At 43.4% G+C, this 20,131-nt stretch overlaps 1 protein-coding gene across 1 annotated transcript in view; it reads right to left on the minus strand.

The window, feature by feature from the left end:
* Positions 1-3,018: 3,018 nt before the first annotated feature.
* The window catches only part of SGPL1 (sphingosine-1-phosphate lyase 1), a 62,452-nt gene continuing 45,339 nt past the window's right edge, over positions 3,019-20,131 (minus strand). The window contains exons 8-14 of the mRNA XM_087702358.1: positions 19,657-19,762; positions 19,364-19,462; positions 13,591-13,740; positions 12,493-12,731; positions 8,492-8,638; positions 5,739-5,859; positions 3,019-3,699 (exon numbers count right to left, since the gene is read on the minus strand). Coding sequence (XP_087558484.1) covers positions 3,553-3,699; positions 5,739-5,859; positions 8,492-8,638; positions 12,493-12,731; positions 13,591-13,740; positions 19,364-19,462; positions 19,657-19,762 — 1,009 coding nt within the window. The 3' untranslated portion in view covers positions 3,019-3,552. The remainder of the gene's footprint in view (positions 3,700-5,738; positions 5,860-8,491; positions 8,639-12,492; positions 12,732-13,590; positions 13,741-19,363; positions 19,463-19,656; positions 19,763-20,131) is intronic.

The following is a 20,131-nucleotide window of genomic DNA, read 5'->3' on the forward strand; positions in this document are numbered from 1 at the left end:
TTTGTTTCCTCATGCATTTCTCTTCCGCACTGTTTCTTGCATTGCCTGGCTTCATGGAAGGGGCAGATAGGGAAATGCTGGAATTGCTTGATTTTCTTTTAAACCAAGGTAGGCAGAACTTAGGATTGTTGTGCTCTGACGGAGGTTTCCCAAGAGCCTGAAGCAAACTGACTGCAGCCGACATAAAGCCCTTTTATTAATTGACTGTGAATTCTGCTCATTCACATCCAGCAAAGTCTTTCAAGGGAGGATTTACAGTCACAGACCTTATCTGGCTTGGAGAGCTGACAGGCCGATATCTGCAAAACTTGGCAAGGAATCTCAGAGAGCCAGGAACCAGTTAAAATGAACTAATTGTCTCCTGCAAACTCCACTCCTCTTTTATTCCCTCTGGGAGGGGCCATTCATTGTCCACCTGTGGCCTCACTCCCAAGTTGACCCTTGTTCCTTATTTGTTCCCTTCATGTAGCAACTCTGCGCATGCGCGCCTTGGGAACAGGCTCCACTGTTCGTCTGCTTCACTGATGCCTGACTCTGAAGGCATCTGCTAACTGGCATACGGCTCTGGCCCCCTCTCTGCCTCTGACATAGACCCCTTATCAGAGCCTTTCCCAGACTCTAGGACTGGCCCATGTTCCTCCCCAACCTTCTCACTGTCTGAATCTGCTGCCAGCCCTACTGGCAGGTGACAACATAGTGATGTAGAAGCCTATACTCTATAGATTGAAAAATCACGGCTATTTTTCTTCCTTAGGAAAGCTTTACCTATCATCACACCCAGTTTAATGTAGGCTAGTACAGCAGGAGATAGGAAATTAAAATCACTCGCACCTTTCTGTCTATCAACATATTTTAAAGAAAGCTAGGTTTTCATTTGTTGACATACCCAATAGCATGTGATAAGGTCATCCAATGGGTGTGGTGAGCTCAAAAACTTGATGGCAGCTGTGTCTCTGCCATGCCACCTTTTTACATTCATTATCCTTGTACAATAATGGATTTCAGTCATAATTGAAATTACTCCAAAGTTTCTTGAGAGTTGTAAGTAAAGGGAAGTAAAATTGCCAGAATAAAATAAAACTTTGATAAGTTCTTTTATTGCCACCTTGATTTTTTTTTCAACCATCTCAGTGCCCGAAATTTCAGAGATGGGGGTCCTAATCATCTTGGTGACTAAGGCAAATTTGATCGGTGATGCCGGCTTTCCAATAAACAAACTCTTTAAGACAGGAAAAGGCTACCTTCCAATATTTTAAACTTGGAAGTCGAGGAAGAAAATAACATTTATTTTAAACCCGAAAACATATACAAGATGCATGACAAAGTATACATGGGTTAAGTATTGAAACAAAGCAGTTTTGAACACGTATCATGATTAAACTGAAATTAAGATCTTACAAAATTAACATTCCGTTCTAGAACATGAATGAAAACAGTTCCTTAAATTATATAGATACAAGGGATGCAATTGAGTTTTCCGTTTTCAATGTAATTTGGAAACGATATCTGTGTACCTGTTCAAACTAGTTGATACACATACCATGTCTTAGGCAATTAACCTTCAAATTATTTTGTATTCACTCTGTTCAAAATAGAAATAGAAAGATAGCTATGAAGAGATACATGATTAATCCAAAGATTCACATAATATAGACCCTGAACTCATGAAGTCACAAAGGATTGTACAATAATAACTGAAAGGAACATGAGTCTACAGAGAACTACTGCTGACTGAATGTAATGAGACCTTAACTGATCTAGCAAAGTACCTACTTATCTATAGAGGAAGATGGAATGGAACTGTTCTCCATTCTCTGAAAAACTAGGTTGGTGAACCTAGCTTTATACCTCAAGCTTTAGAATAAAAAGTTAATGTGCCTGCCGTTTGGCCCACTGAAGCTATTTCTAGAAGCAAACTAAACAATGGGATAGAAGACGTATCTCTAAACCATTAGAGGTCAACCTTCTAGATCAGGGGTCTCCAACCTTGGCAATTTTAAAACTTATGGACTTCAACTCCCAGAGTTCCTGAGCCAGCTGGTTGAGGAAGTCTGGGAGTTGAAGTCCACAAGTCTTAAAGTTGCCAAGGTTGGAGACCCTTATTCTCAGGGTGGGCTGCTAGGGGTTCACAGGGATTCGGGAGAACCTCTAGAACCTCTGTGCAGTTTGGAGAACCCCCAAATCCCACTCCTGGTTGGCCCCACCCACCCCTCCTCTTCCAGGAGTCCCCACGCAGCCTGTTTCTGGATGCAGGTAAGTGCACGGCATGAGCAGAGGCTTGGGGAGGGCGAAAAATGGACCTACCAGAAGTTCGGGCCCATTTCCGGCCTTCAGAAGGCCTTTGGAGCCCGGGGAGGTCGTTTTCGCCCTCTCTTGAGGCTCAAGGAAAGCCTCCGGAGCTGGGGAGGGCAAACCTTCCCCCCGCCACGGTGCAGGAACCCAACTAGGCCACGCCCACCATGGCCAGGTATCCCAATCGCAGTGGCAAAGTGCTACCATACAGGTGGACTGAACTGAGACGTCATGAAACACTGAAGAGGAGGACTATACGATACCTGAGGTTGAGGTTATTTTCAGCGTAGTACCATAACGGAGGTGATCATCTATTGACTGGATCATCTGCTTGGCTCCTTGAGTTAAGAGATGCTCTCCGCATTTAAGGCAAATCTGTGTGTGCTCTCTTGAGAATGGGTCTGATAAATAAGTGCAACGCCTGAAAGGGAGCACTGGCCTGGGGAGGTCCTACAAATAATTACATTCTGAGTCCCCGGTTCTCTTTTGAGTCCATAAAGGCGTTTAACACAACGGCAGAGCTATGAACGGGAGCAGTTGAAGGAGCCGAACATCTCGACTTCTCAATGACACTGAAGAAATGCAATTTACTTTCTCCTACGGTAGTTAACACAGAAAGTAGATGTGGAAGAACCGTTTTATCCTTAGTACCTTCGTGGATCTCCATGGCTCAAAGACTTGGGGAGGGGGGGAGAGATATGTCACAAAAAAAAAAAAAATTAGGGAAAAGCACCCCGAAGATACAAGGAAAGAAGGAAGTGTCCCTTTTTCCCCTTTGATCCACTTCCTCTCAATCAGAGCAAATTCCCACAGAGTGAACCAAACACTTTATCCTATCATCTGTGAAGGAGGCGCAACCTGTTGTTGAATCCACTGCTCGGTGTGAACGTCAGCCAAGATATCTGTATCCGTCCACTGAAGTAATTCCAAACACCTGAGCATGAACAATGATGGACCAGACTTGCATTGCCCTTAAGCTTGCCGTGTCTTGGACAACTAGAAGCAGCAGTTGAGTCATCATTAAGATATACAAATAATTATCAGAAGTTAAGAGAGAGAGAGAGAGAGAATTCCTGACGTTTCACAGATCTGAACAGCCAATCTAAAGCTAGGGGGGAGTTGAACCTGTGTTTAACCTAAAAGGGAATGTTATGCCAACAGATCGCTGCATCTGCTGAAGAAACACTCCCAAGTGATATTACCTTTCCTTTGAATTGTTTAGTGTGTCTTCATCCAACAATTGTGATACATGATTAAAAATCAATGGGGGCTTGGAGAACCATTCATGTGCGTATCAGTCAAGGGGGACTCTACACCTGTGCTGTAGAGGCTGTCCAAATAACCGCCAACAATTTCCGAAACAAGGTTTCTGTCAGGAATGGTTTGCGCCAGACCATAGATTGCACTCTATAAATTGAAAAGAAAAAAAACAGAACACAACGATCAGCTAAGGCTTATTCCACGCCACATGACTTCTGAAAGTGTTACTTGTATTTACATAAATAATGCCCAAAGGAGCTAACGATAAAATCCAGTGCTTATGAAACAATATGCATAGTGTGAAATTGTAATACTTGTATCCTTATTTTAAATTTTTTAATATATGTTTCTTTTTGTCTCGTCTCTGAGCCGCCCAGAGTCCCAATGGAAGTGGGAGGCATACAAATGTTAATAAATCTAAATCTAAACCATAAGCCATATAAAAATCAGGAGCATATTAAATTGAAAGGACATTTTAAAACATTGAAATAGAGCAGATTGCCTTAGTTATCAAATGCCTATATATAAAGGGGTTGTGTAGTAAGGGCAGATCACCTACAGCAAGGGTGTCAAACTCAAGTTCCGGGAGCAGGGAGGATGGATCTGGCCTGCGGGGCGCTTAGATTTGGCCCGCGGGACCGCCCTGGAAACAGCGAAGGACCGGTCTGCAGTGCCTCTGCCAGCGAAAACAGAGCTCAGAAGGGCTGGGTGTGGTACTCCCAAGCTCTGTTTTGTCTGGCAGAAGGTTGCAGGAGGCCATCGTAGCCAAAAATGGAGCTTGGGAACTCATTTTCACTGGCATAGCACTCGGGCCACCACAGGAGCCCCCGACACGGGTGATGTCAAACTGGCCACATACACTCTGCCCCCCCCCCAGAGGTCAAACACAAACCTGATGCAGCCCTCAATGAAATAGAGTTTGACACCCCTGACCTACAGAAATTCTAAAGAAAGCTGAAACATAAAGATATAACAGTGAAATGCTTATACATAGAGAGAATCTGAAAAAAAGCCCTTTATTGAATTTCCATCCAGTAGTGGATGGACCTAGAAAAGACCTCTCTGAACGTAACATAACTAATCCATGCTAATGTAAACGAATGCTCGAGAAGGAAGTTGCCCCAACTAGTTTATATTCAAATAATGTATTTCTTTAATCAATTCCATGATTCACACCTGGAAGGGAAGGGTAGCCCAAGTAACTATGCTAAACAAAGAAATATTCTGGGTCCTAACTAGCCTTGGTCAATAGCCTAGGACTCACTGGACATATTCAACAATAAGCTAAAGTAAATGTCGTGCAATTAATTAGTCAACTAATTCAGATGTAATTAAGGAATGTGTGAATTTACATTCTGACCTGACATCTCTTTGAATGACTCTTAGCAGGCTCGCCAGCCTCAACTAAATAAAAATACTGGGCCAACGGCTGAAATATAGGTATTATAGCAGGGGTGTCAAACTCCATTTCATTGAGGGCCGCATTAGGATTGTGTTTGACTTTGGGGGGCCAAGATGGGCGTGGTCAGGGTGGGCATGGCCAGCTCGATGTCATTCATGTCAGGGGCACCTGTGGCGGCCCAAGTGCTCTGCTTATAGAGCCAAGGTGGCGCAGTGGTTAAAAGCAGCACTGCAGGCTACTGCTAGATCAGCAGGTCAGCGGTTCAAATCTCACCGGCTCAGGGTTGACTCAGCCTTCCATCCTTCCGAGGTGGGTAAAATGAGGACCCAGATTGTTGGGGGCAATATGCTGACTCTCTGTAAACCGCTTAGAGAGGCCTGAAAGGCCTATGAAGCGGTATATAAGTCTACTGCTATTGCCAGCAAGAACAGATTCCCAAGCTCCGTTTTCGGTTGCGAAGGCCTGTAATCTCTGCCAGTGAAAACGGAGCTCAACTGAGTTCCGTTTTTCCTGGCAGAGGGCACTGCGGGCCAGTGCTTTGCCATTTCTAGGGTGGTCCCATGGGCCAGATCTAAGTACCCCGGGGGCTGGATCCGGACACCCCTGGATTACAGGATCTTGGGTGAAAACTTAGCAATGTCCCCAAAGTTCCAATCTGATTTTTCAGGCTACATCCAGGGTTTAAGTCCTATTCGCTTTCTACCAACTGTAAGTGCCACTGTGTTGTCTCTCTCTGTTTCCATAATAGCAAATGACAAAAAGAAAAATGCAAAATTTCCTTTACCATGCCAGTGGTTTTTTCCTTTGGATTCTTCATGACCTCAGAGACACACTCTCTGATGTCCTTCAGCAGTTCTTCAGCCACCCCAGGTTCTGTTTGTAGCAGCGTTATGCAAAAATGAATACTTGGAAAGAGAGGGGAGAAAGGTAAAATGTGAACTTTTCATCACAATCAGAACCTTTTCTTTCTTGATCTTACTCTATCCAGAGCTGGAAAATGCATGAAAAATCATGTTGGTTCACTAGCTACATTTCACATCCGTATTACAAATAGACTCAACGTGCCGGTTCCTATTTTTGCAACATCTGAACACACAATTAAGTTATTGCTTACCATGTTTCTTTCCTGCATTATAATGAAGTGTGCACTTTCTGTAGGGAGGGGCTATTTTGTTCCTGCATTTATTATAAAAATTACACACAGGAGACCCTAGGTATATTTTGAATAATAACATAATCTGCCTATTATATTATTATACTATAATTTCAGCTTTCTGGAAAGCCTGTTTCACTTCATGTCATCTTAAAGTCTTAACCAAGGTTGGGCACAAAGGAAATTTCATAATTCTCCAACAAATGTATAAGCAAAGTGGGAAAGATACAATTTCTTGTCAATAATTTCTTAAGGGCAAGATTCTCTCTCTTAGTGGTAAAAAGGACAATACCCAAATTCTTGGTATCTTCTGTTGAGTGGTTAACTGAATTAGAGGAAATCAGAGAGAAGCTGCAGACTGCTAGAGAGATGACTGTACAATGAACCAGAGGCCCAAGGGGTGGGATTGAAAATTTTTAGCAACCGGTTCTCTGCCCGGTTGCTCGGTGGGCGTGGCCTTGTCGGTTTCCTGCATCATGGGGGCAGGGCATTTTCACCCTCCCCAGGCTCTGGAGGCTTTCCTCAAGCCCCAGGGAGGGTAAAAAAAGCCAGAAACGGACCCGTTTCCGGACTTCTGGTAGGCTCATTTTTCGCCCTCCCCATGCTCCTTAGGCTTTCGTTGAGTCACCGGGAGGGTGAAAACGGCCTCCCGCAGGATCCGCAGTCCCTCCAGAGGCCGGAAATGGGCTGATTTCTGAACGTCCGGTAGGCCCATTTTTCACCCTCCCAGAGCCTCCGTGCAGGCCCTGAACTTACCTGGCATGATGAATGGGCTGTGTGGATTTCTGGGAGGGAAGGGGAAGTGTGGCCGGGGTCAGCCAGTCCTTGTAACTACCAGTTCAGCAAACAAGATTAAAATTAACATGCAGTTCACCTGAACCAGTCTGAATCTGCTGAATCCGACCCCTGCACAGGCCATTCATAAATACCTCTTGGGTGTTCTCAACACAATACCAAATGCCCTTCACCAGAACTTCTTAATAATAATATTCTCACTTGATATAATTTCTGAAGCCAATTCTCTTCCAATATGTTTTAAATTGAACTGACTAAATTTAAACTGAAATCTGACCAAGTTCAATATAGGTAGTCCTCAAATTATGACAAGTTGCTTAAGACAGGCATCCCCCACCTGTGGGTTGCGGCCCTTTGGTGGGCTGTGAGGGGTTTGCAACTAAGGCGTGTAAACAGCCAGTGAGCGCATATGCACGCATGCACATCATCACGTGCTCCATTTGAGCGGCAGAAAAAAAATTGGGCTACAATTGAAATCCCAAAGAGTGGAATCCCAAATTTTATATAAAACATATTCCAAATATCTTGGAATAAATATAATCTTTTGAAAGAATTTTTCTTGAATGAGAAACCATAGAAAATAACTAAAGCTAAAGGGAGAATGTATCTCTTTCTCTAGCATTATTTTTCAAAAACTGATAATTTTGGTATATATCCTGCAGGATAGATGTGGGAAAGGCATTTCCTGGTATGGAGAAAATAGACAGAAATCCTTTCTTTTTCCTCCCTTTCTAATAATTATGGAAGCCCCATATCTAATGAAAGCCCACCAACTTAATTGTAAAAAAATAAATAAGATAATATCATGGAGAATTAAGGCTCTTAAAACTATCATATTTTTTAAGTATAAGATGCACCAGAGTATAAGATGCACCAAGGTTTCGAAGGGACAAATTTTAAAAAAAGTTTTTGCACTCTGCAAACCTCCCAAAAACTGCCTGTTTTTCACAAAAATGCCCCCCCCCCCAAGGCATGAATAGCCTTTGGGGGCTTGCAGAATGCTCCTGGGTGGCGGGGGGGGGGAATTGAGCAAAAAAAATGGTCCGTTTTTCACTCATTTCTGCCCTTCCCATCCCCCAGGAGCTCTCTGAAAGCCTCTTACAGGCTCTGCATGGCCATTTTGGTGAAAAGGGTGGGGTTTCGGGAGGCAAAAATGCTATATTCAGTGGATAGGATGCACCTAGATTTTCAACCTTTTTTTTGATAGAAAGAGGTGCATCTTATACTCCAAAAAAATAGTAGTCAGGTCTGCAGCCATCTTTCTTTTGGATATTTGACCTGCCACACTTTCTATTATTCTACTATTTGGAACCCTGACACTACGTATGCTGGACAGTTGTGAATCAGCCCAAGATCAGAAACAATTGACGTCTGAATTCCAGCTATTGAGATGCAACAAAGTATGGAAGTTTTGTCTTGAAGTCCTCCTTGTGGGTTTCCATAGATTTCTGACTGGCCACTGTGGGGGACAAGTGGTCCAGAACTTGCCATGAGTCTGCTCCATCCAAAAATTTTAGATGCTTGACCAGCATTTTGCCTCCCCCACCTGAAAGTGGTGGAGAGAAAAAAAAAACACCCCAGAAACTCACCTTCGAGGGAATTGTAAAATATTAAGATTCCATCCTCTGGCTATTAACAGGTTTGACAATAGGTAAATGTCAAATGAATCAGACTTGAAAGCAAAGACAGAAACCTCTGGTTTGCCAATGATACAGATGTGGTCGATTTTCTGCAACCTTAAAAGAGAAACATATTAAAAATACATCCCCTCTAGTACAGTGATGCTAACCTTTTTGTCCTCATGTGCCGAAAGAGAATGCATGACCACACACATAATGCAATGCATGTGTGACACACACACCCCGCATGCCCCGGCCCCTTGAACATGCATGTGCAAACATCACTACCACTCCCCTGTGACCCGTTTTGGACCTAGCAGGCTTCCCTGAAGACTCATGGGACCAAAAATGGGCTACAGGGGGGGGGGGGCTCCCGCATGCATGGCAGACTCCCAAAAATCAGCTGGCCGGCGAGAGACACCCACAAATGCGCGGTGGAACTGAGCTGGGGTGACAGCTCGTGTGCCCACAGAGAGGGGTCCACCATAGGTTCATCACCACAGCTCTAATCTATGTTACATTCAATGCTGTAATTTATGGTATTTAAAGGCCACTATCAAAACATTGTAATTTTAGCTGCTGTCCCTTTTTTGACCCAGGAATCAGTTATTCTTAACAGAGAAAATTGGGGGGAATGAGGGTGGGGTGGTTGCTTTATTATTATTATTTTCTTTCTTTACAAAATTCAGAAGGTTACTCCCCACTTCTTTTGGCCTAACATGCATGTGGAAAAGTGCTTCTTAAACCCATTTTCATTATATAATAAAAAGCAAGCAGTCGGCATGTGAATAATTGATCCTAATACAATGTAATCTACCTGCATGGATTGCCCCTGTGACTATGTAGGACAGATCGGGAGGTGCAAGTGAGCGGTTAGACAACGAGATCCCAACTCATTGGTAGCCTCACAATGCAATGAACAAGGACATACACTCAATTTTGCAGCTATTAAGATTGTTGGATGGGCAGGAACAAAAACAGCTGTGGAAGTGATTGAAGCCTGGGAAACTGGTCAGTCAACAGGAGTGTTGATTTACCACTAGCTTAAGTACAGGCTCAGTCAGGGCTTGCCAGCACAAGTAAACAACAGCCAATGATTTAATAACCAGTCATCAATACCCCAATCAACATTTAAAAAGCTACATACAACAGGTACCATAAATACCACACATACAGATCAGCCCAAAGTACACACTCTGCTAGACAGAAGTTCCCTGAAGATGGGCTCCAGCACGAGTCTGAAAGCTCGAAAGACAAAACCTCTGGTCCCGGTGGCCCACCCAAATTGGATCCTGATCAAGCTATGTTAAACGAGCAGGGAGAAAAAAAGATAGAACTTAAGAATCCCCACCCCATTGCAAACTAGCAAATTTTTAGCTACGTGTTCTGGAGTATACTACAAAGAAAGAACAACAAGCATCACAAAGCAGTATTTCTTAATCTTATCCAAATAAGCCTTGAGGAACAGCAAGGTTTAATGGTAATTCAAAGTGCTTAGAATCCCAAGAAACACAAGAGGTTATGCATTCTTTGTTTAAAACACAACTTGAAAGTTGTCTACACAAAGGACACCCAGCATGACCCTTCTGATGTTTCCTGGACGACAAACACCGAACATACTTCCTTACTGGCTATGCTAACTGGGACTGCTGGGAATTGGAAATTTTAATTCAATAGAATCTGGAAAGCCACAGAGTTCCCTCAAATCTCCCTCATAAAAAAAATATGACCAGACGAAACCTCAATAGATATTTGCACTTTTTGAAATAACAGTGACATCTAAGGATGAAGAAAATTTTATTTCCAAAACAAGATGAACCTCTAAAGAAAGATTATTAAGGGATCACCTAATATTGCTTTATGTGACATTTGTAGTGATGCCAATTTGGGGGATGGGAGCGACCCTCCCCTAAAATTTTGCCTATTGTCTGTTAAGACAGAGTTATCTGATCACCCAACAGAATGGTGTGATCAACCAAAAGTGAATGCCACAATATCAGTATCACAGAGTGTGTAGTTCTATCCAAGGTAAAGGGAATGGAGTCTCTGCGGATTTTACTGTTCTGACCGAGGCTTCCCGAAAACCTGAAACAAACTCCTTGTCCCGATAAAAACCCCTTTTATTAATTTACTGTGAATTCTGCTCATTCACATCCAGCAAAGTCTTTTAAGGGAGGATTTACAGTCACAGACCTTATCTGGCTTGGAGAGCTGCCAGGTCGATATCTGCAAAACTTGGCAAAGAGTCTCGGAGTGTCACGAACGAATTAAGCGAACTCCACTCCACTTAAACTGCTCTTTTATTTTCTCTGGGAGGGGCCATTCATTGTCCACCTGTGACCTTACTCCTAAGTCAACCCCAGTTCTTTAGCTGCTCCCTTCATCTGGCCTGCCTCACTGATCTCCGATTCTGAAGGCAACTGATAACTGGCATACGGCCTCTGCCTCTGATACAGAGCCCTTATCAGAGCCTTCTCAGGTCTGGCCCATGTTCTTCCCCAATCTCCTCAACATCCGAATCTGCAGCCAGTTCTGCTGCCTGCTGATGGGCTACAACATTTAGTCCTATAGTCATTGCCAACCAGAGGGGGTGATGCTCATCTCCGTTTCAACGCCATTGAGCCAGCGCTGTTCAAAGATGTTTCCGTGGTCATGTGGCCAGCATGATGTCATGGAATGCTATTACCTTCCCACCAAAGTGGTACCTATTTATATACTCGCATTTGCCTGCTTTCAAATTGCTAGGTTGAAGCAAGAGAAGGAGCTCACACCATCTTGCAGAACTTGGGTTTCAAACCTCGTCTATCAGCTTTCCAACAACAAGCCCAGTGTCTTAAGCGCTGAGCCATCAGCAATAGTTAGACTTATATACCACTTCATAGGGCTTTCAGCCCTCTCTAAGCGGTTTACAGAGTCAGCATATCGCCCCCACAGTCTGGGTCCTCATTTCACCCACCTCGGAAGGATGGAAGGCTGAGTCAACCTTGAGCCTGATGAGATTTGAAAGCCGAACTGCTGAACTGCAGTCAGCTGAAGTAGCCTGCAGTGCTGCATTTAACCACTGCGCCACCTCAGGCTGCATGGTCCTGTCCAAATGTATCATATAATCCTTAGCAGGCATTGTTAGTTGACATTTGGCTAAAACAAAATTCCATGTTTAATTACAATATTATTTCATGGAACTATGTGGAGAGATATTCCAAATCTCATCAGAATAAGAAAGATGTCTTGAAAAAAGGAGATAGAAGAAAGAAGCATGAAAGTCTTCTGAACTGCCCATTTCTAATTTCTACTATTTCAGCCTCTTCTTTCTGCCAATCACCAACAGAGAGTCATCTTTAAAGGTAAAGGTTCCCCTCGGACTATGTGCTAATCATTCCCGACTCTAGGGGGCGGTGCTCATCTCCATTTCAAAGTCGAAGACCCAGCACTGTCTAAAGACGTCTCCGTGGTCATGTGGCTGGCTTGACTAAATGCCGAAGGCTCATGGAACACTGTTACCTTCCCACCAACAGTGATCCCTATTTTTCCACTTGCATTTTTATGTGCTTTCGAACTGCTAGGTTGGCAGAAGCTGGGACAAGTAACGGGAGCTCACTCCATTACACGGCACTAGGTATTTGAACCGCCAAACTGCTGAACTTTCTGATCGACAAGCTCAGCGTCTTAGCCACTGAGCCACCGTGTCCAACTAAGAGTCATCGTTCTCTGTGCTCAAAAAAAGGACTGGTTTTTCACTAATGTTCCCTCTCCCCCCCCCCCCAATGAAGTCCGCTTAATGTTACCATTTTCCCTGCATAATTTTAAATCATGCATATCATCCTAATACGCTAATAGCTAAGAACGCACTCCTATTTAATGCTTGCAAATAGTACAAGCTGTAGAGCAGCCAAAGAGTGGTTGAAATGGGCACCCAGGGAGAAGGAAGGGAAGCATAAAATATAGAGAATCAATGGAAATCGTGTACGTACTCAGATACGATGAACCTTGTAGTTGAGATGATCTTCTTGGTGGCTTCCACATAACCTTGTTCTCCTAGGTGCACCATGGTTGCCCAGCAAGCTGCAATAAGGCATCCAGGTCTGGAACCAGCAATCGTGGGCGAAGGGTAAATTCCTCCTTGCCAATCAGGGGCAATAAAGAACTGGTGATGCCGATATTTCATATCGCTGTACATTATCACTGAGGAGCCCTTGGGCGCGTAGCCGTACTGCAAAGAAAGGGCCAATATTCAGGTTGCAAAATAATCCCCCTCCAAAATCACTGTTGGCAGGTTCAAGGCCTTTGTCTTGAATGATATTATATTCGCACAATATTGGAAAAATGAAGAAACGCCATGAGATGAAGAGATAATTAAGAAGATACTAGACTGTGCAGAAATGGATACCCTGTTTTCCAGAAAATAAGACCTCCCTGGATAATAAGCCCAATCGGGCATTTGAGTGCATGTGCTAAAATAAGCCCTCCACTGAAAATAAGCCCTTCCCAAAAAAATTGCAACACCGCAGCAGCCATGAGGTGACCACGCTCGCTGTCTCCTGCACCTCAAAAATAATAAGACCTCCCCGAAAATAAGGCTAGGTGTTTATTTCGGGGTTCAAAAGAAAATAAGACCCTGTCTTATTTTGGGGGGAAACACGGTAGATTGACATTGAAAATTAAGCAGAAAGAAGACACAGAATGCTATCAAAAAGTGAATCTATTTTACTAGTGGTTGGAAAAAAAGGGTGGAGATTAGGAATATAATCAGAACTGTTAAGCAAATTAGATACACCAGACAACACGATATTTATTAAGTGCTAAGAAATGTAATTAATAAAAAAAATCAATAAAAATTGGGGGGGAGGAGGAATTACAAGAGTTACTAAGTTAAAACATTCTCTGTACAATGAATATGGCATTTAATTCTGTTGTACGAGGTGCAGTGACAATAAAGTAAACTAACTAACTAGCAATTTTTTTTAATGATACTGATTTGGAAACAATTTAGAGGAAATATGCATGGTCCAGCTTAGCGCAGTTTCAAAACAACTCCTATCAGAAACTCATACAAATCTTCCTTGGCTCACCTTATGCGTATCTGCAGAAATGCTGGTGATCCCTTTCACTCGGAAATCAAAACGCTGCGGTAAAGGAAAGCCGGCCTTCTCCATGAAGACAATGAGGAAGCCTCCCAGGCAGGCATCCACATGCAAGGGAATATCGTATTTCAGGGCAAGCTGCATCAAGACAGGAGAGGAATTTAGTCATTTTCTTCTTGGGTCACAGAAGTGAACTACTAGTAGAGCCTTGATGGCGAACCTATGGCACAGGTGGCACACAGAGCCCTCTCTGCGGGCACGCCAGCCATTGCCCCAGCCAAGCTTCACTGTGCATGCACACGCGCCTCCAGCCATCCAGCTGGTCTTCGGGGCTCTGCTGTGCATGCAGGGGGGGCGGGGGCGCATGTGGGGGACACAAACATACATGTACGGGGAGCGGGGAGTATGCGCAGGAGGCACTAGCATTGCATTTTGGGGCCTCAACCGCTCGATTTTGGCTTTCACATTGGTGCAGGAGGGGTTCCAGGCCCAAAATGGGGGGGCAAGGGGGGGCACATGCAGTGGTGTCACACATGCATGCACAAGGGGTGGGGCACACGGGGGTGTTATGCATGCATTGCATTATGGGTGCAGGCGCGCAAACACACTTTTGGGCACGCATGAATGCGCATGCGGCGACAAAAAGTTTAACCATCACTGTTGTAGAGCTTGGAGCTTGATAAACATATTCCTTGGAGAGAGTCCATGGCATTCGACCACAACTGAGCCCAAAATTTATGCTGCCAAGTGAGACAATTCAGTGAGTTTTGCCCCATTTAGCAACTTTTCTTGCCCCAGTTGTTAAGTGAATCACGGCAGTTGTTAAGTTAGTAATACGGCTGTTAAGTCGTGTTAGTGTCAGGGTTCCAAGTAATAACCCCAAAGTTCTTGCCCTCCAGGTCACATGTCTATCGCATGGTCCAATCAGGACGTAGTCCCAACTCCGGCTGGCTTTGGTCCATGTTCTTCCAACACCTATTAAGGCTATTAAGACCTGGTTATTCCGGCAGGCCCCGGGCTGTTGATCTCATGATTGAGGTCCAGCCCAGATTAGACTGGGTGTATGTTGTGGGTTTTTAAATCTATGTCTCTTTGTTTTAACTTTTCTATTTTTAAATGTATTTGTTGTAAGCCGCCTGGAGTCCTTCAGGATTGGGCGGCCTATAAATTAATTAAATCTAAATTAATTAAATCTAAACATCTGATAGAGCATCCTTGGCTCCCACGAAAGATTATTATTTTGGCTACACATCCCCCCACTATCTCTACCTCCCCTCACGTTCCCACAGGTCTACCCGGCTTCGCTGAGGCAGCCCTGAAGATGCTCCCCAAATATGGTTTCAGGGCTGACATGGCCTGGCTTCCCCATTGTCTTTGCTTGTCTAAATGTTGCAAAACAGGATCACATGATCCTGGGACACTGCAGCCTTAACATGCCAGTTGCCAAAAATTTTGATCACATGACCAAGAGGATGCTGTGACATTCGTAAGTGTGAAAAACGGCCACAGGTCATTTTGTTCAGTCGAATGGTCACTAAGTGAATCCTTAATCAAACGATTACCTGTAATTAGGAAAATTCGGGTATTCTCTAGAAAAACTATTCAATGCTTCACTTTAAATTTTGAATTATCATGGCTGGGACTTTTGGCCATGGCGAATAGCTCTTCCTGCTGGTAATTACCAAAGTGAAATATTCTTTCATTGAAGGAAGTCATTTACCAGCAGATCAGCATTAACAGACCATTATTTTAAATTTGGGGAAAAGAAGAAAAAACCACTTTTCTCATACCTAATTTTTATTATTTTCAGAGGCAAAATTTTGATTATTGCTACTTCAACTCAACATCCACCATATGAAATATATTATACTAGAACTGTGTTGATTAGCTACTTAACCATATCAAATATATGGAATGCAGGATGCAGTGTGAAGCTGATCTAGACCCTTGGCAGTAACTACCATGGATCTTTCAAAAAACCTGTCCTGAACTAGCAAAACTTTCAATTGGAATTGTGTACATGGGACGTAGTTATCACGAAGTTATGATCTTTCTTCAAAAGTTCAGTCTGATTCCCAATTCCTGGATACGTCTGGAATCCAAGCTCAAATAATTGATGGAGTCTCTTTCATTAACACTTCATAAATCCAAATGACAAATAAGGGGGGGAAAAGGCATTTGACACACAAACGTCTACATCCAAATCTTCTTTTCAGAAGTATACTTTCTCATATACAATTATAGTGATGCAAAGACAACCAGAATTGATACTTTATCTCTTCAAGTCAGCACAGACAAGTATCCATTCAGTGATTTAAATGGTGCCCTATTGCTGGGGGAAAATTTTGGAAATACAATACAATATAATAGCAGAGTTAGAAGGGACCTTAGAGATCTTCTAGTCCAACCCCCTGCCTAGGCAGGAAACTCTATACCATTTCAGACAAATGGCTATCCAACATCTTCTTAAAGACTTCCAGTGTTGGGGCATTCACAACTTCTAGAGGCAAGCTGTTCTACTGATTAATTGTTCTAACTGTCAGGAAATTTCTCCTCAGTTCTAAGTTGCTTCTCTCCTTGATTAGTTTCCACCCATTGCTTCTTGTTCTACCCTCAGGTGTTTTGGAGAATAGCTTGACTCCCTCTTCTTTGTGGCAACCCCTGAGATATTGGAACACTGCTATCATGTCTTCCCTTGGCCTTCTTTTCATCAAACTAGACATATCCAGTTCCTGCAACCGTTCTTCATATGTTTTAGTCTCCAGTCCCCTAATCATCTTTGTTGCTCTTCTCTGCACTTTTTCTAGAGTCTCCACATCTTTTCTACATCGTGGCGACCAAAACTGAATGCAGTATTCCAAGTGTGGCCTTACCAAAGGATTATAAAGTGGTATTAACACTTCGCGTGATCTTGATTCTATCCCTCTGTTGGCAGCTGCTGCACAGTGCTGGCTCATATTTAAATGGTTGTCCACTAGGACTCCAAGATCCCTTTCACAGTTACTACAGTTGAGCAAGGTACCACCTATACTGTACCTGTGCATTTTGTTTTTCTTGCTTAAATGTAGAACCTTACTCTTTTCACCACTGAATTTCATTTTGTTAGATAGTATCCAGTGTTCAAGTTTGTCAAGATCCTTCTGTATCTTAAGCCTGTCTTCTGGAGTGTTGGCTATTCCTGCCAGCTTGGTGTCATCTGCAAATTTGATGAGTTCCACATTTATTCCCTCATCCAAATCATTGATGAAGATGTTGAAGAGTAGCTCTTTCAGCTCTTTTCCAGTCCTCTGGCAGTTCCCCAGTGGTCCAGGATCTCTGAAAGATATAGTTCAGTGGTTCTGAGATCTCGTCTGCCAGATCCTTCAGAACCGTGGGGTGTAATCCGTCCAGTCCGGGTGATTTGAACTCGTCTAGGGTAGACAGGTGCTCACTTACCGTTTTCTTCCCTATTTCAATTTGTGTTCCTAATCTGATTTTTGTGGTGCTGTTTTTGATAGGTTGGACTATTTTATCCCTTTGTGTAAAGACAGATGCAAAAAATGAGTTAAATAGTTCTGCTTTCTCCCTGTTGCTTGTCACCTTCCTGCCACTGTCTCCCAGCAAGGGACCTATTGTTCTTCATTGTGAGCCTTAGCTTTCCTTACTTCATCTTTACAGGCTCGGGCTATTTGCTGATATTCTGCCTTAGTTATGTCCCCCTCTTTCCACAGTAAAACCCCAAGTCACAGGAAAATTAACATAGCTGGGCACAAAAGCCACGAAACAGTGATGCCCGAGTACCCAGCAAGCAGTTCAAATACCTACAGACAGTTCTTGACTCTCAGCCGCTTGTTTAGTGACCGTCTGAATTTACAATGGCACTGGAAAAAATGAGTTATGACCAGTTTTCAGAGTTGAGACTGTTGCAGCATGCCTATGGTTACATGATCAAAATTTGGGCCCTTGGCAATTGGCAGGTATTTATGACAGCTGCATGTGAGCTGCAGTGGTGCAGTGGTTAGAATGCAGTACTACAGGCTACTTCTGCTGACTGCCGGCTGCCTGAAACTTGGCATTTCAAATCTCACCAGGCTCAAGGTTAACTCAGCATTCCATCCTTCCAAGGTCGGTAAAATGAGGACCAAGATTATTTGGGGCAATAGGCTGACTTTGTAAACCGCTTAGACACTGTGAAGCAGTATGTACCGTAATTTTTGGAGTATACGATGCTCCAAAGTATAAAACTCACCTAGCTTGGGGGGGGGGGGGGGAGTACAAGAAAAAAAATCTGCTTCTGCCTCCCAGCAATTTGCCTCCTTGCAGCAAACATCCCGTTTCAGTTTCAGCACAGCCTGATTAGCACAAGCAGCTGATTGTCGGGCCTTCTGCTGATCAGCTTTCAGGCTGCAAGGATTGCCATAGACTATTGCCGCCTCTGAGCGCCCCATTTTTGGTTTCCACGTGCCGTTTTCGGCCTCCACATGCCCCTTTTTCCAGTGAGGATCGGAATGGGCAGAAAATGGGGTATGCGGAGGCCGAAAACGGGGCACACAGAAGCCAAAAATGGGATGTGGAGGCCAAAATGGGGCACGCCGAGGCAGCAGTAGGCAATGGTAATCCCTGCAGCCTGAAACAGCTGATGGTCAGGAGGAACCGACAATCAGCTGCTTGTGCTAATCAGGCTGTGCTGAAAGTGAAACTGAAACAGGCTGTTCACTGTTTGCTGCAAGTAGGCAAATTGCTGGGAGGCAGAGGCCAAAGGGTGGGGGCCAGTGGGTGGGCAGGGCTACATTCGGTGTATAAGACACACCCAAATTTTCAGCCTCTTTGTGGGGGGGGGGAGTTTGTCTTATACTCTGAAAAATAAGTCTTAAGTGCTATTGCTGTAAGCATTTGGAACATATGCAGACTGCTTGATTTAGACTAGTACACATGCATAATTCTAGTGAAGAAGCTAAAATTCATAATTCTTGAAGAAGGCCTCTATGGAATCTTTTATTGATCTGTTCTATGGTGTACTAGAAAATATTCTGGGAGTTTCCCCAAAGAATTCCTTGCATGTTTTTCTTAAAACCTCACTTTCATCGTAGTTAATGGATGCTACATTCAGCAGCACAATAAACTTCCAGCCACTGCCCTTTTACTGAGATCACCTGATAAATGGGTTCCTGGTATCTCAGCGATGCTGATAAGGCTTTTAGAGAAAGAGACAGACAAGGTTTATGTCTGCAGACTCTGTAAACCGCTTAGAGGGCTGTAAAGCATTGTGAAGCGGTATATAAGTCTAAGTGCTATTGCTAGTGCTCTTCCTTCCTTTCTTTCCAGTTGTTAGAATGCAGTATTGCAGGATAATTCCATCCACAGAAAGGAGTTCGAGCTTCACCAGGCTCAAGGTTTACTTGCCTTCCATCCTTCCGAGGTGAGTGAAATGAGGGCCCAGACTGTTGGGGGCAATATGCTGACTCTCTAAACCGCTTAGAGGGGGCTGCAAAGTACTGTGAAGCGGTATATAAGCCTAAGAGCTATTGCTATTGTCCTGGGATCATGTCATTACCACTTATTACCTTCCAAGCTGGTTTCTGACAAACAAAGTCAATGGGAGAAGCCAGATTCGGTTAACAGCTGCGTGATTCACATAACAATTATAGTGATTTACTGAACAATTGTGGCAAAAGAAAAGGTTGTAATACTCACTTGACAACTGTTGTGCTTAGCGACGGAACTTTTGGGCTCAACTGTGGTCGGAACTGCAGTATCTTTGTTATCAATGCAAAAATATTACCTTCGCTACTTCCTCAATGGGGTCAATACTTCCATGAGGAAATTGTGGGCTTGAACAGACCAACATGGCTGTATTCTTGGTAATGGCTTTTTTCATTGCCTAAAAAAATTAGGAGAAAGTCATTAGGAATCCATAAAACCCAGTGTACAAATCAAGGGATTAAAAGTGAATCTTCTGAAGAACTCTTTGTATTAATTTCCTTCCTTCCATCCACCCGCCTCTCTCAAAGGTTCCATCACTCCATTCAACTGAAAATGTATTGGAAACATCTGGAAATGCCAGTGGGATATTACCTTCACATCCACCTGCATCAGTTCTGTCAATGGAATACGCACAATCTTAATCCTGAAATAATGGGCAGCCTTGTCAAATGCTGCATGGGCACTTATTGGCACCAACCTAAAAGACAAAACCAACATCAAAAATAATACACTTCAGAGGGAAAAATGGCAGCATGCCAGACCAAAACTTCTTTCCTTTCTTTTCTGGACAAAAATAAGTCTGGTAGGGAATCTCCAAGAGTTTGCTAATTGTAAACTACGTTTATTAGGTTTACCAACGTTAAGGAAGATACCAAAGTGAGATAACAAACAGAACTCCTGGACAAAGCTAAAATGTTTGGGTGAATCCAGAGAAAGCTTTGGACTGTGGCTTGTAATATTTGCCCACCTATAATGATTATTATTGTTGTAGCAAATTGAAAAACAGGGACAGGAATAAAAACAAACAGAACCACTCAAACAGTTGGCCTCACTTTGAGACATGTGT

This window comes from Thamnophis sirtalis, unplaced genomic scaffold (genome assembly GCF_051295495.1).
Source record: "Thamnophis sirtalis isolate CommonGarterSnake01/CBP01778 unplaced genomic scaffold, rThaSir2_p1.2 scaffold_15, whole genome shotgun sequence".
Taxonomy (NCBI): Eukaryota; Metazoa; Chordata; class Lepidosauria; order Squamata; family Natricidae; genus Thamnophis; species Thamnophis sirtalis.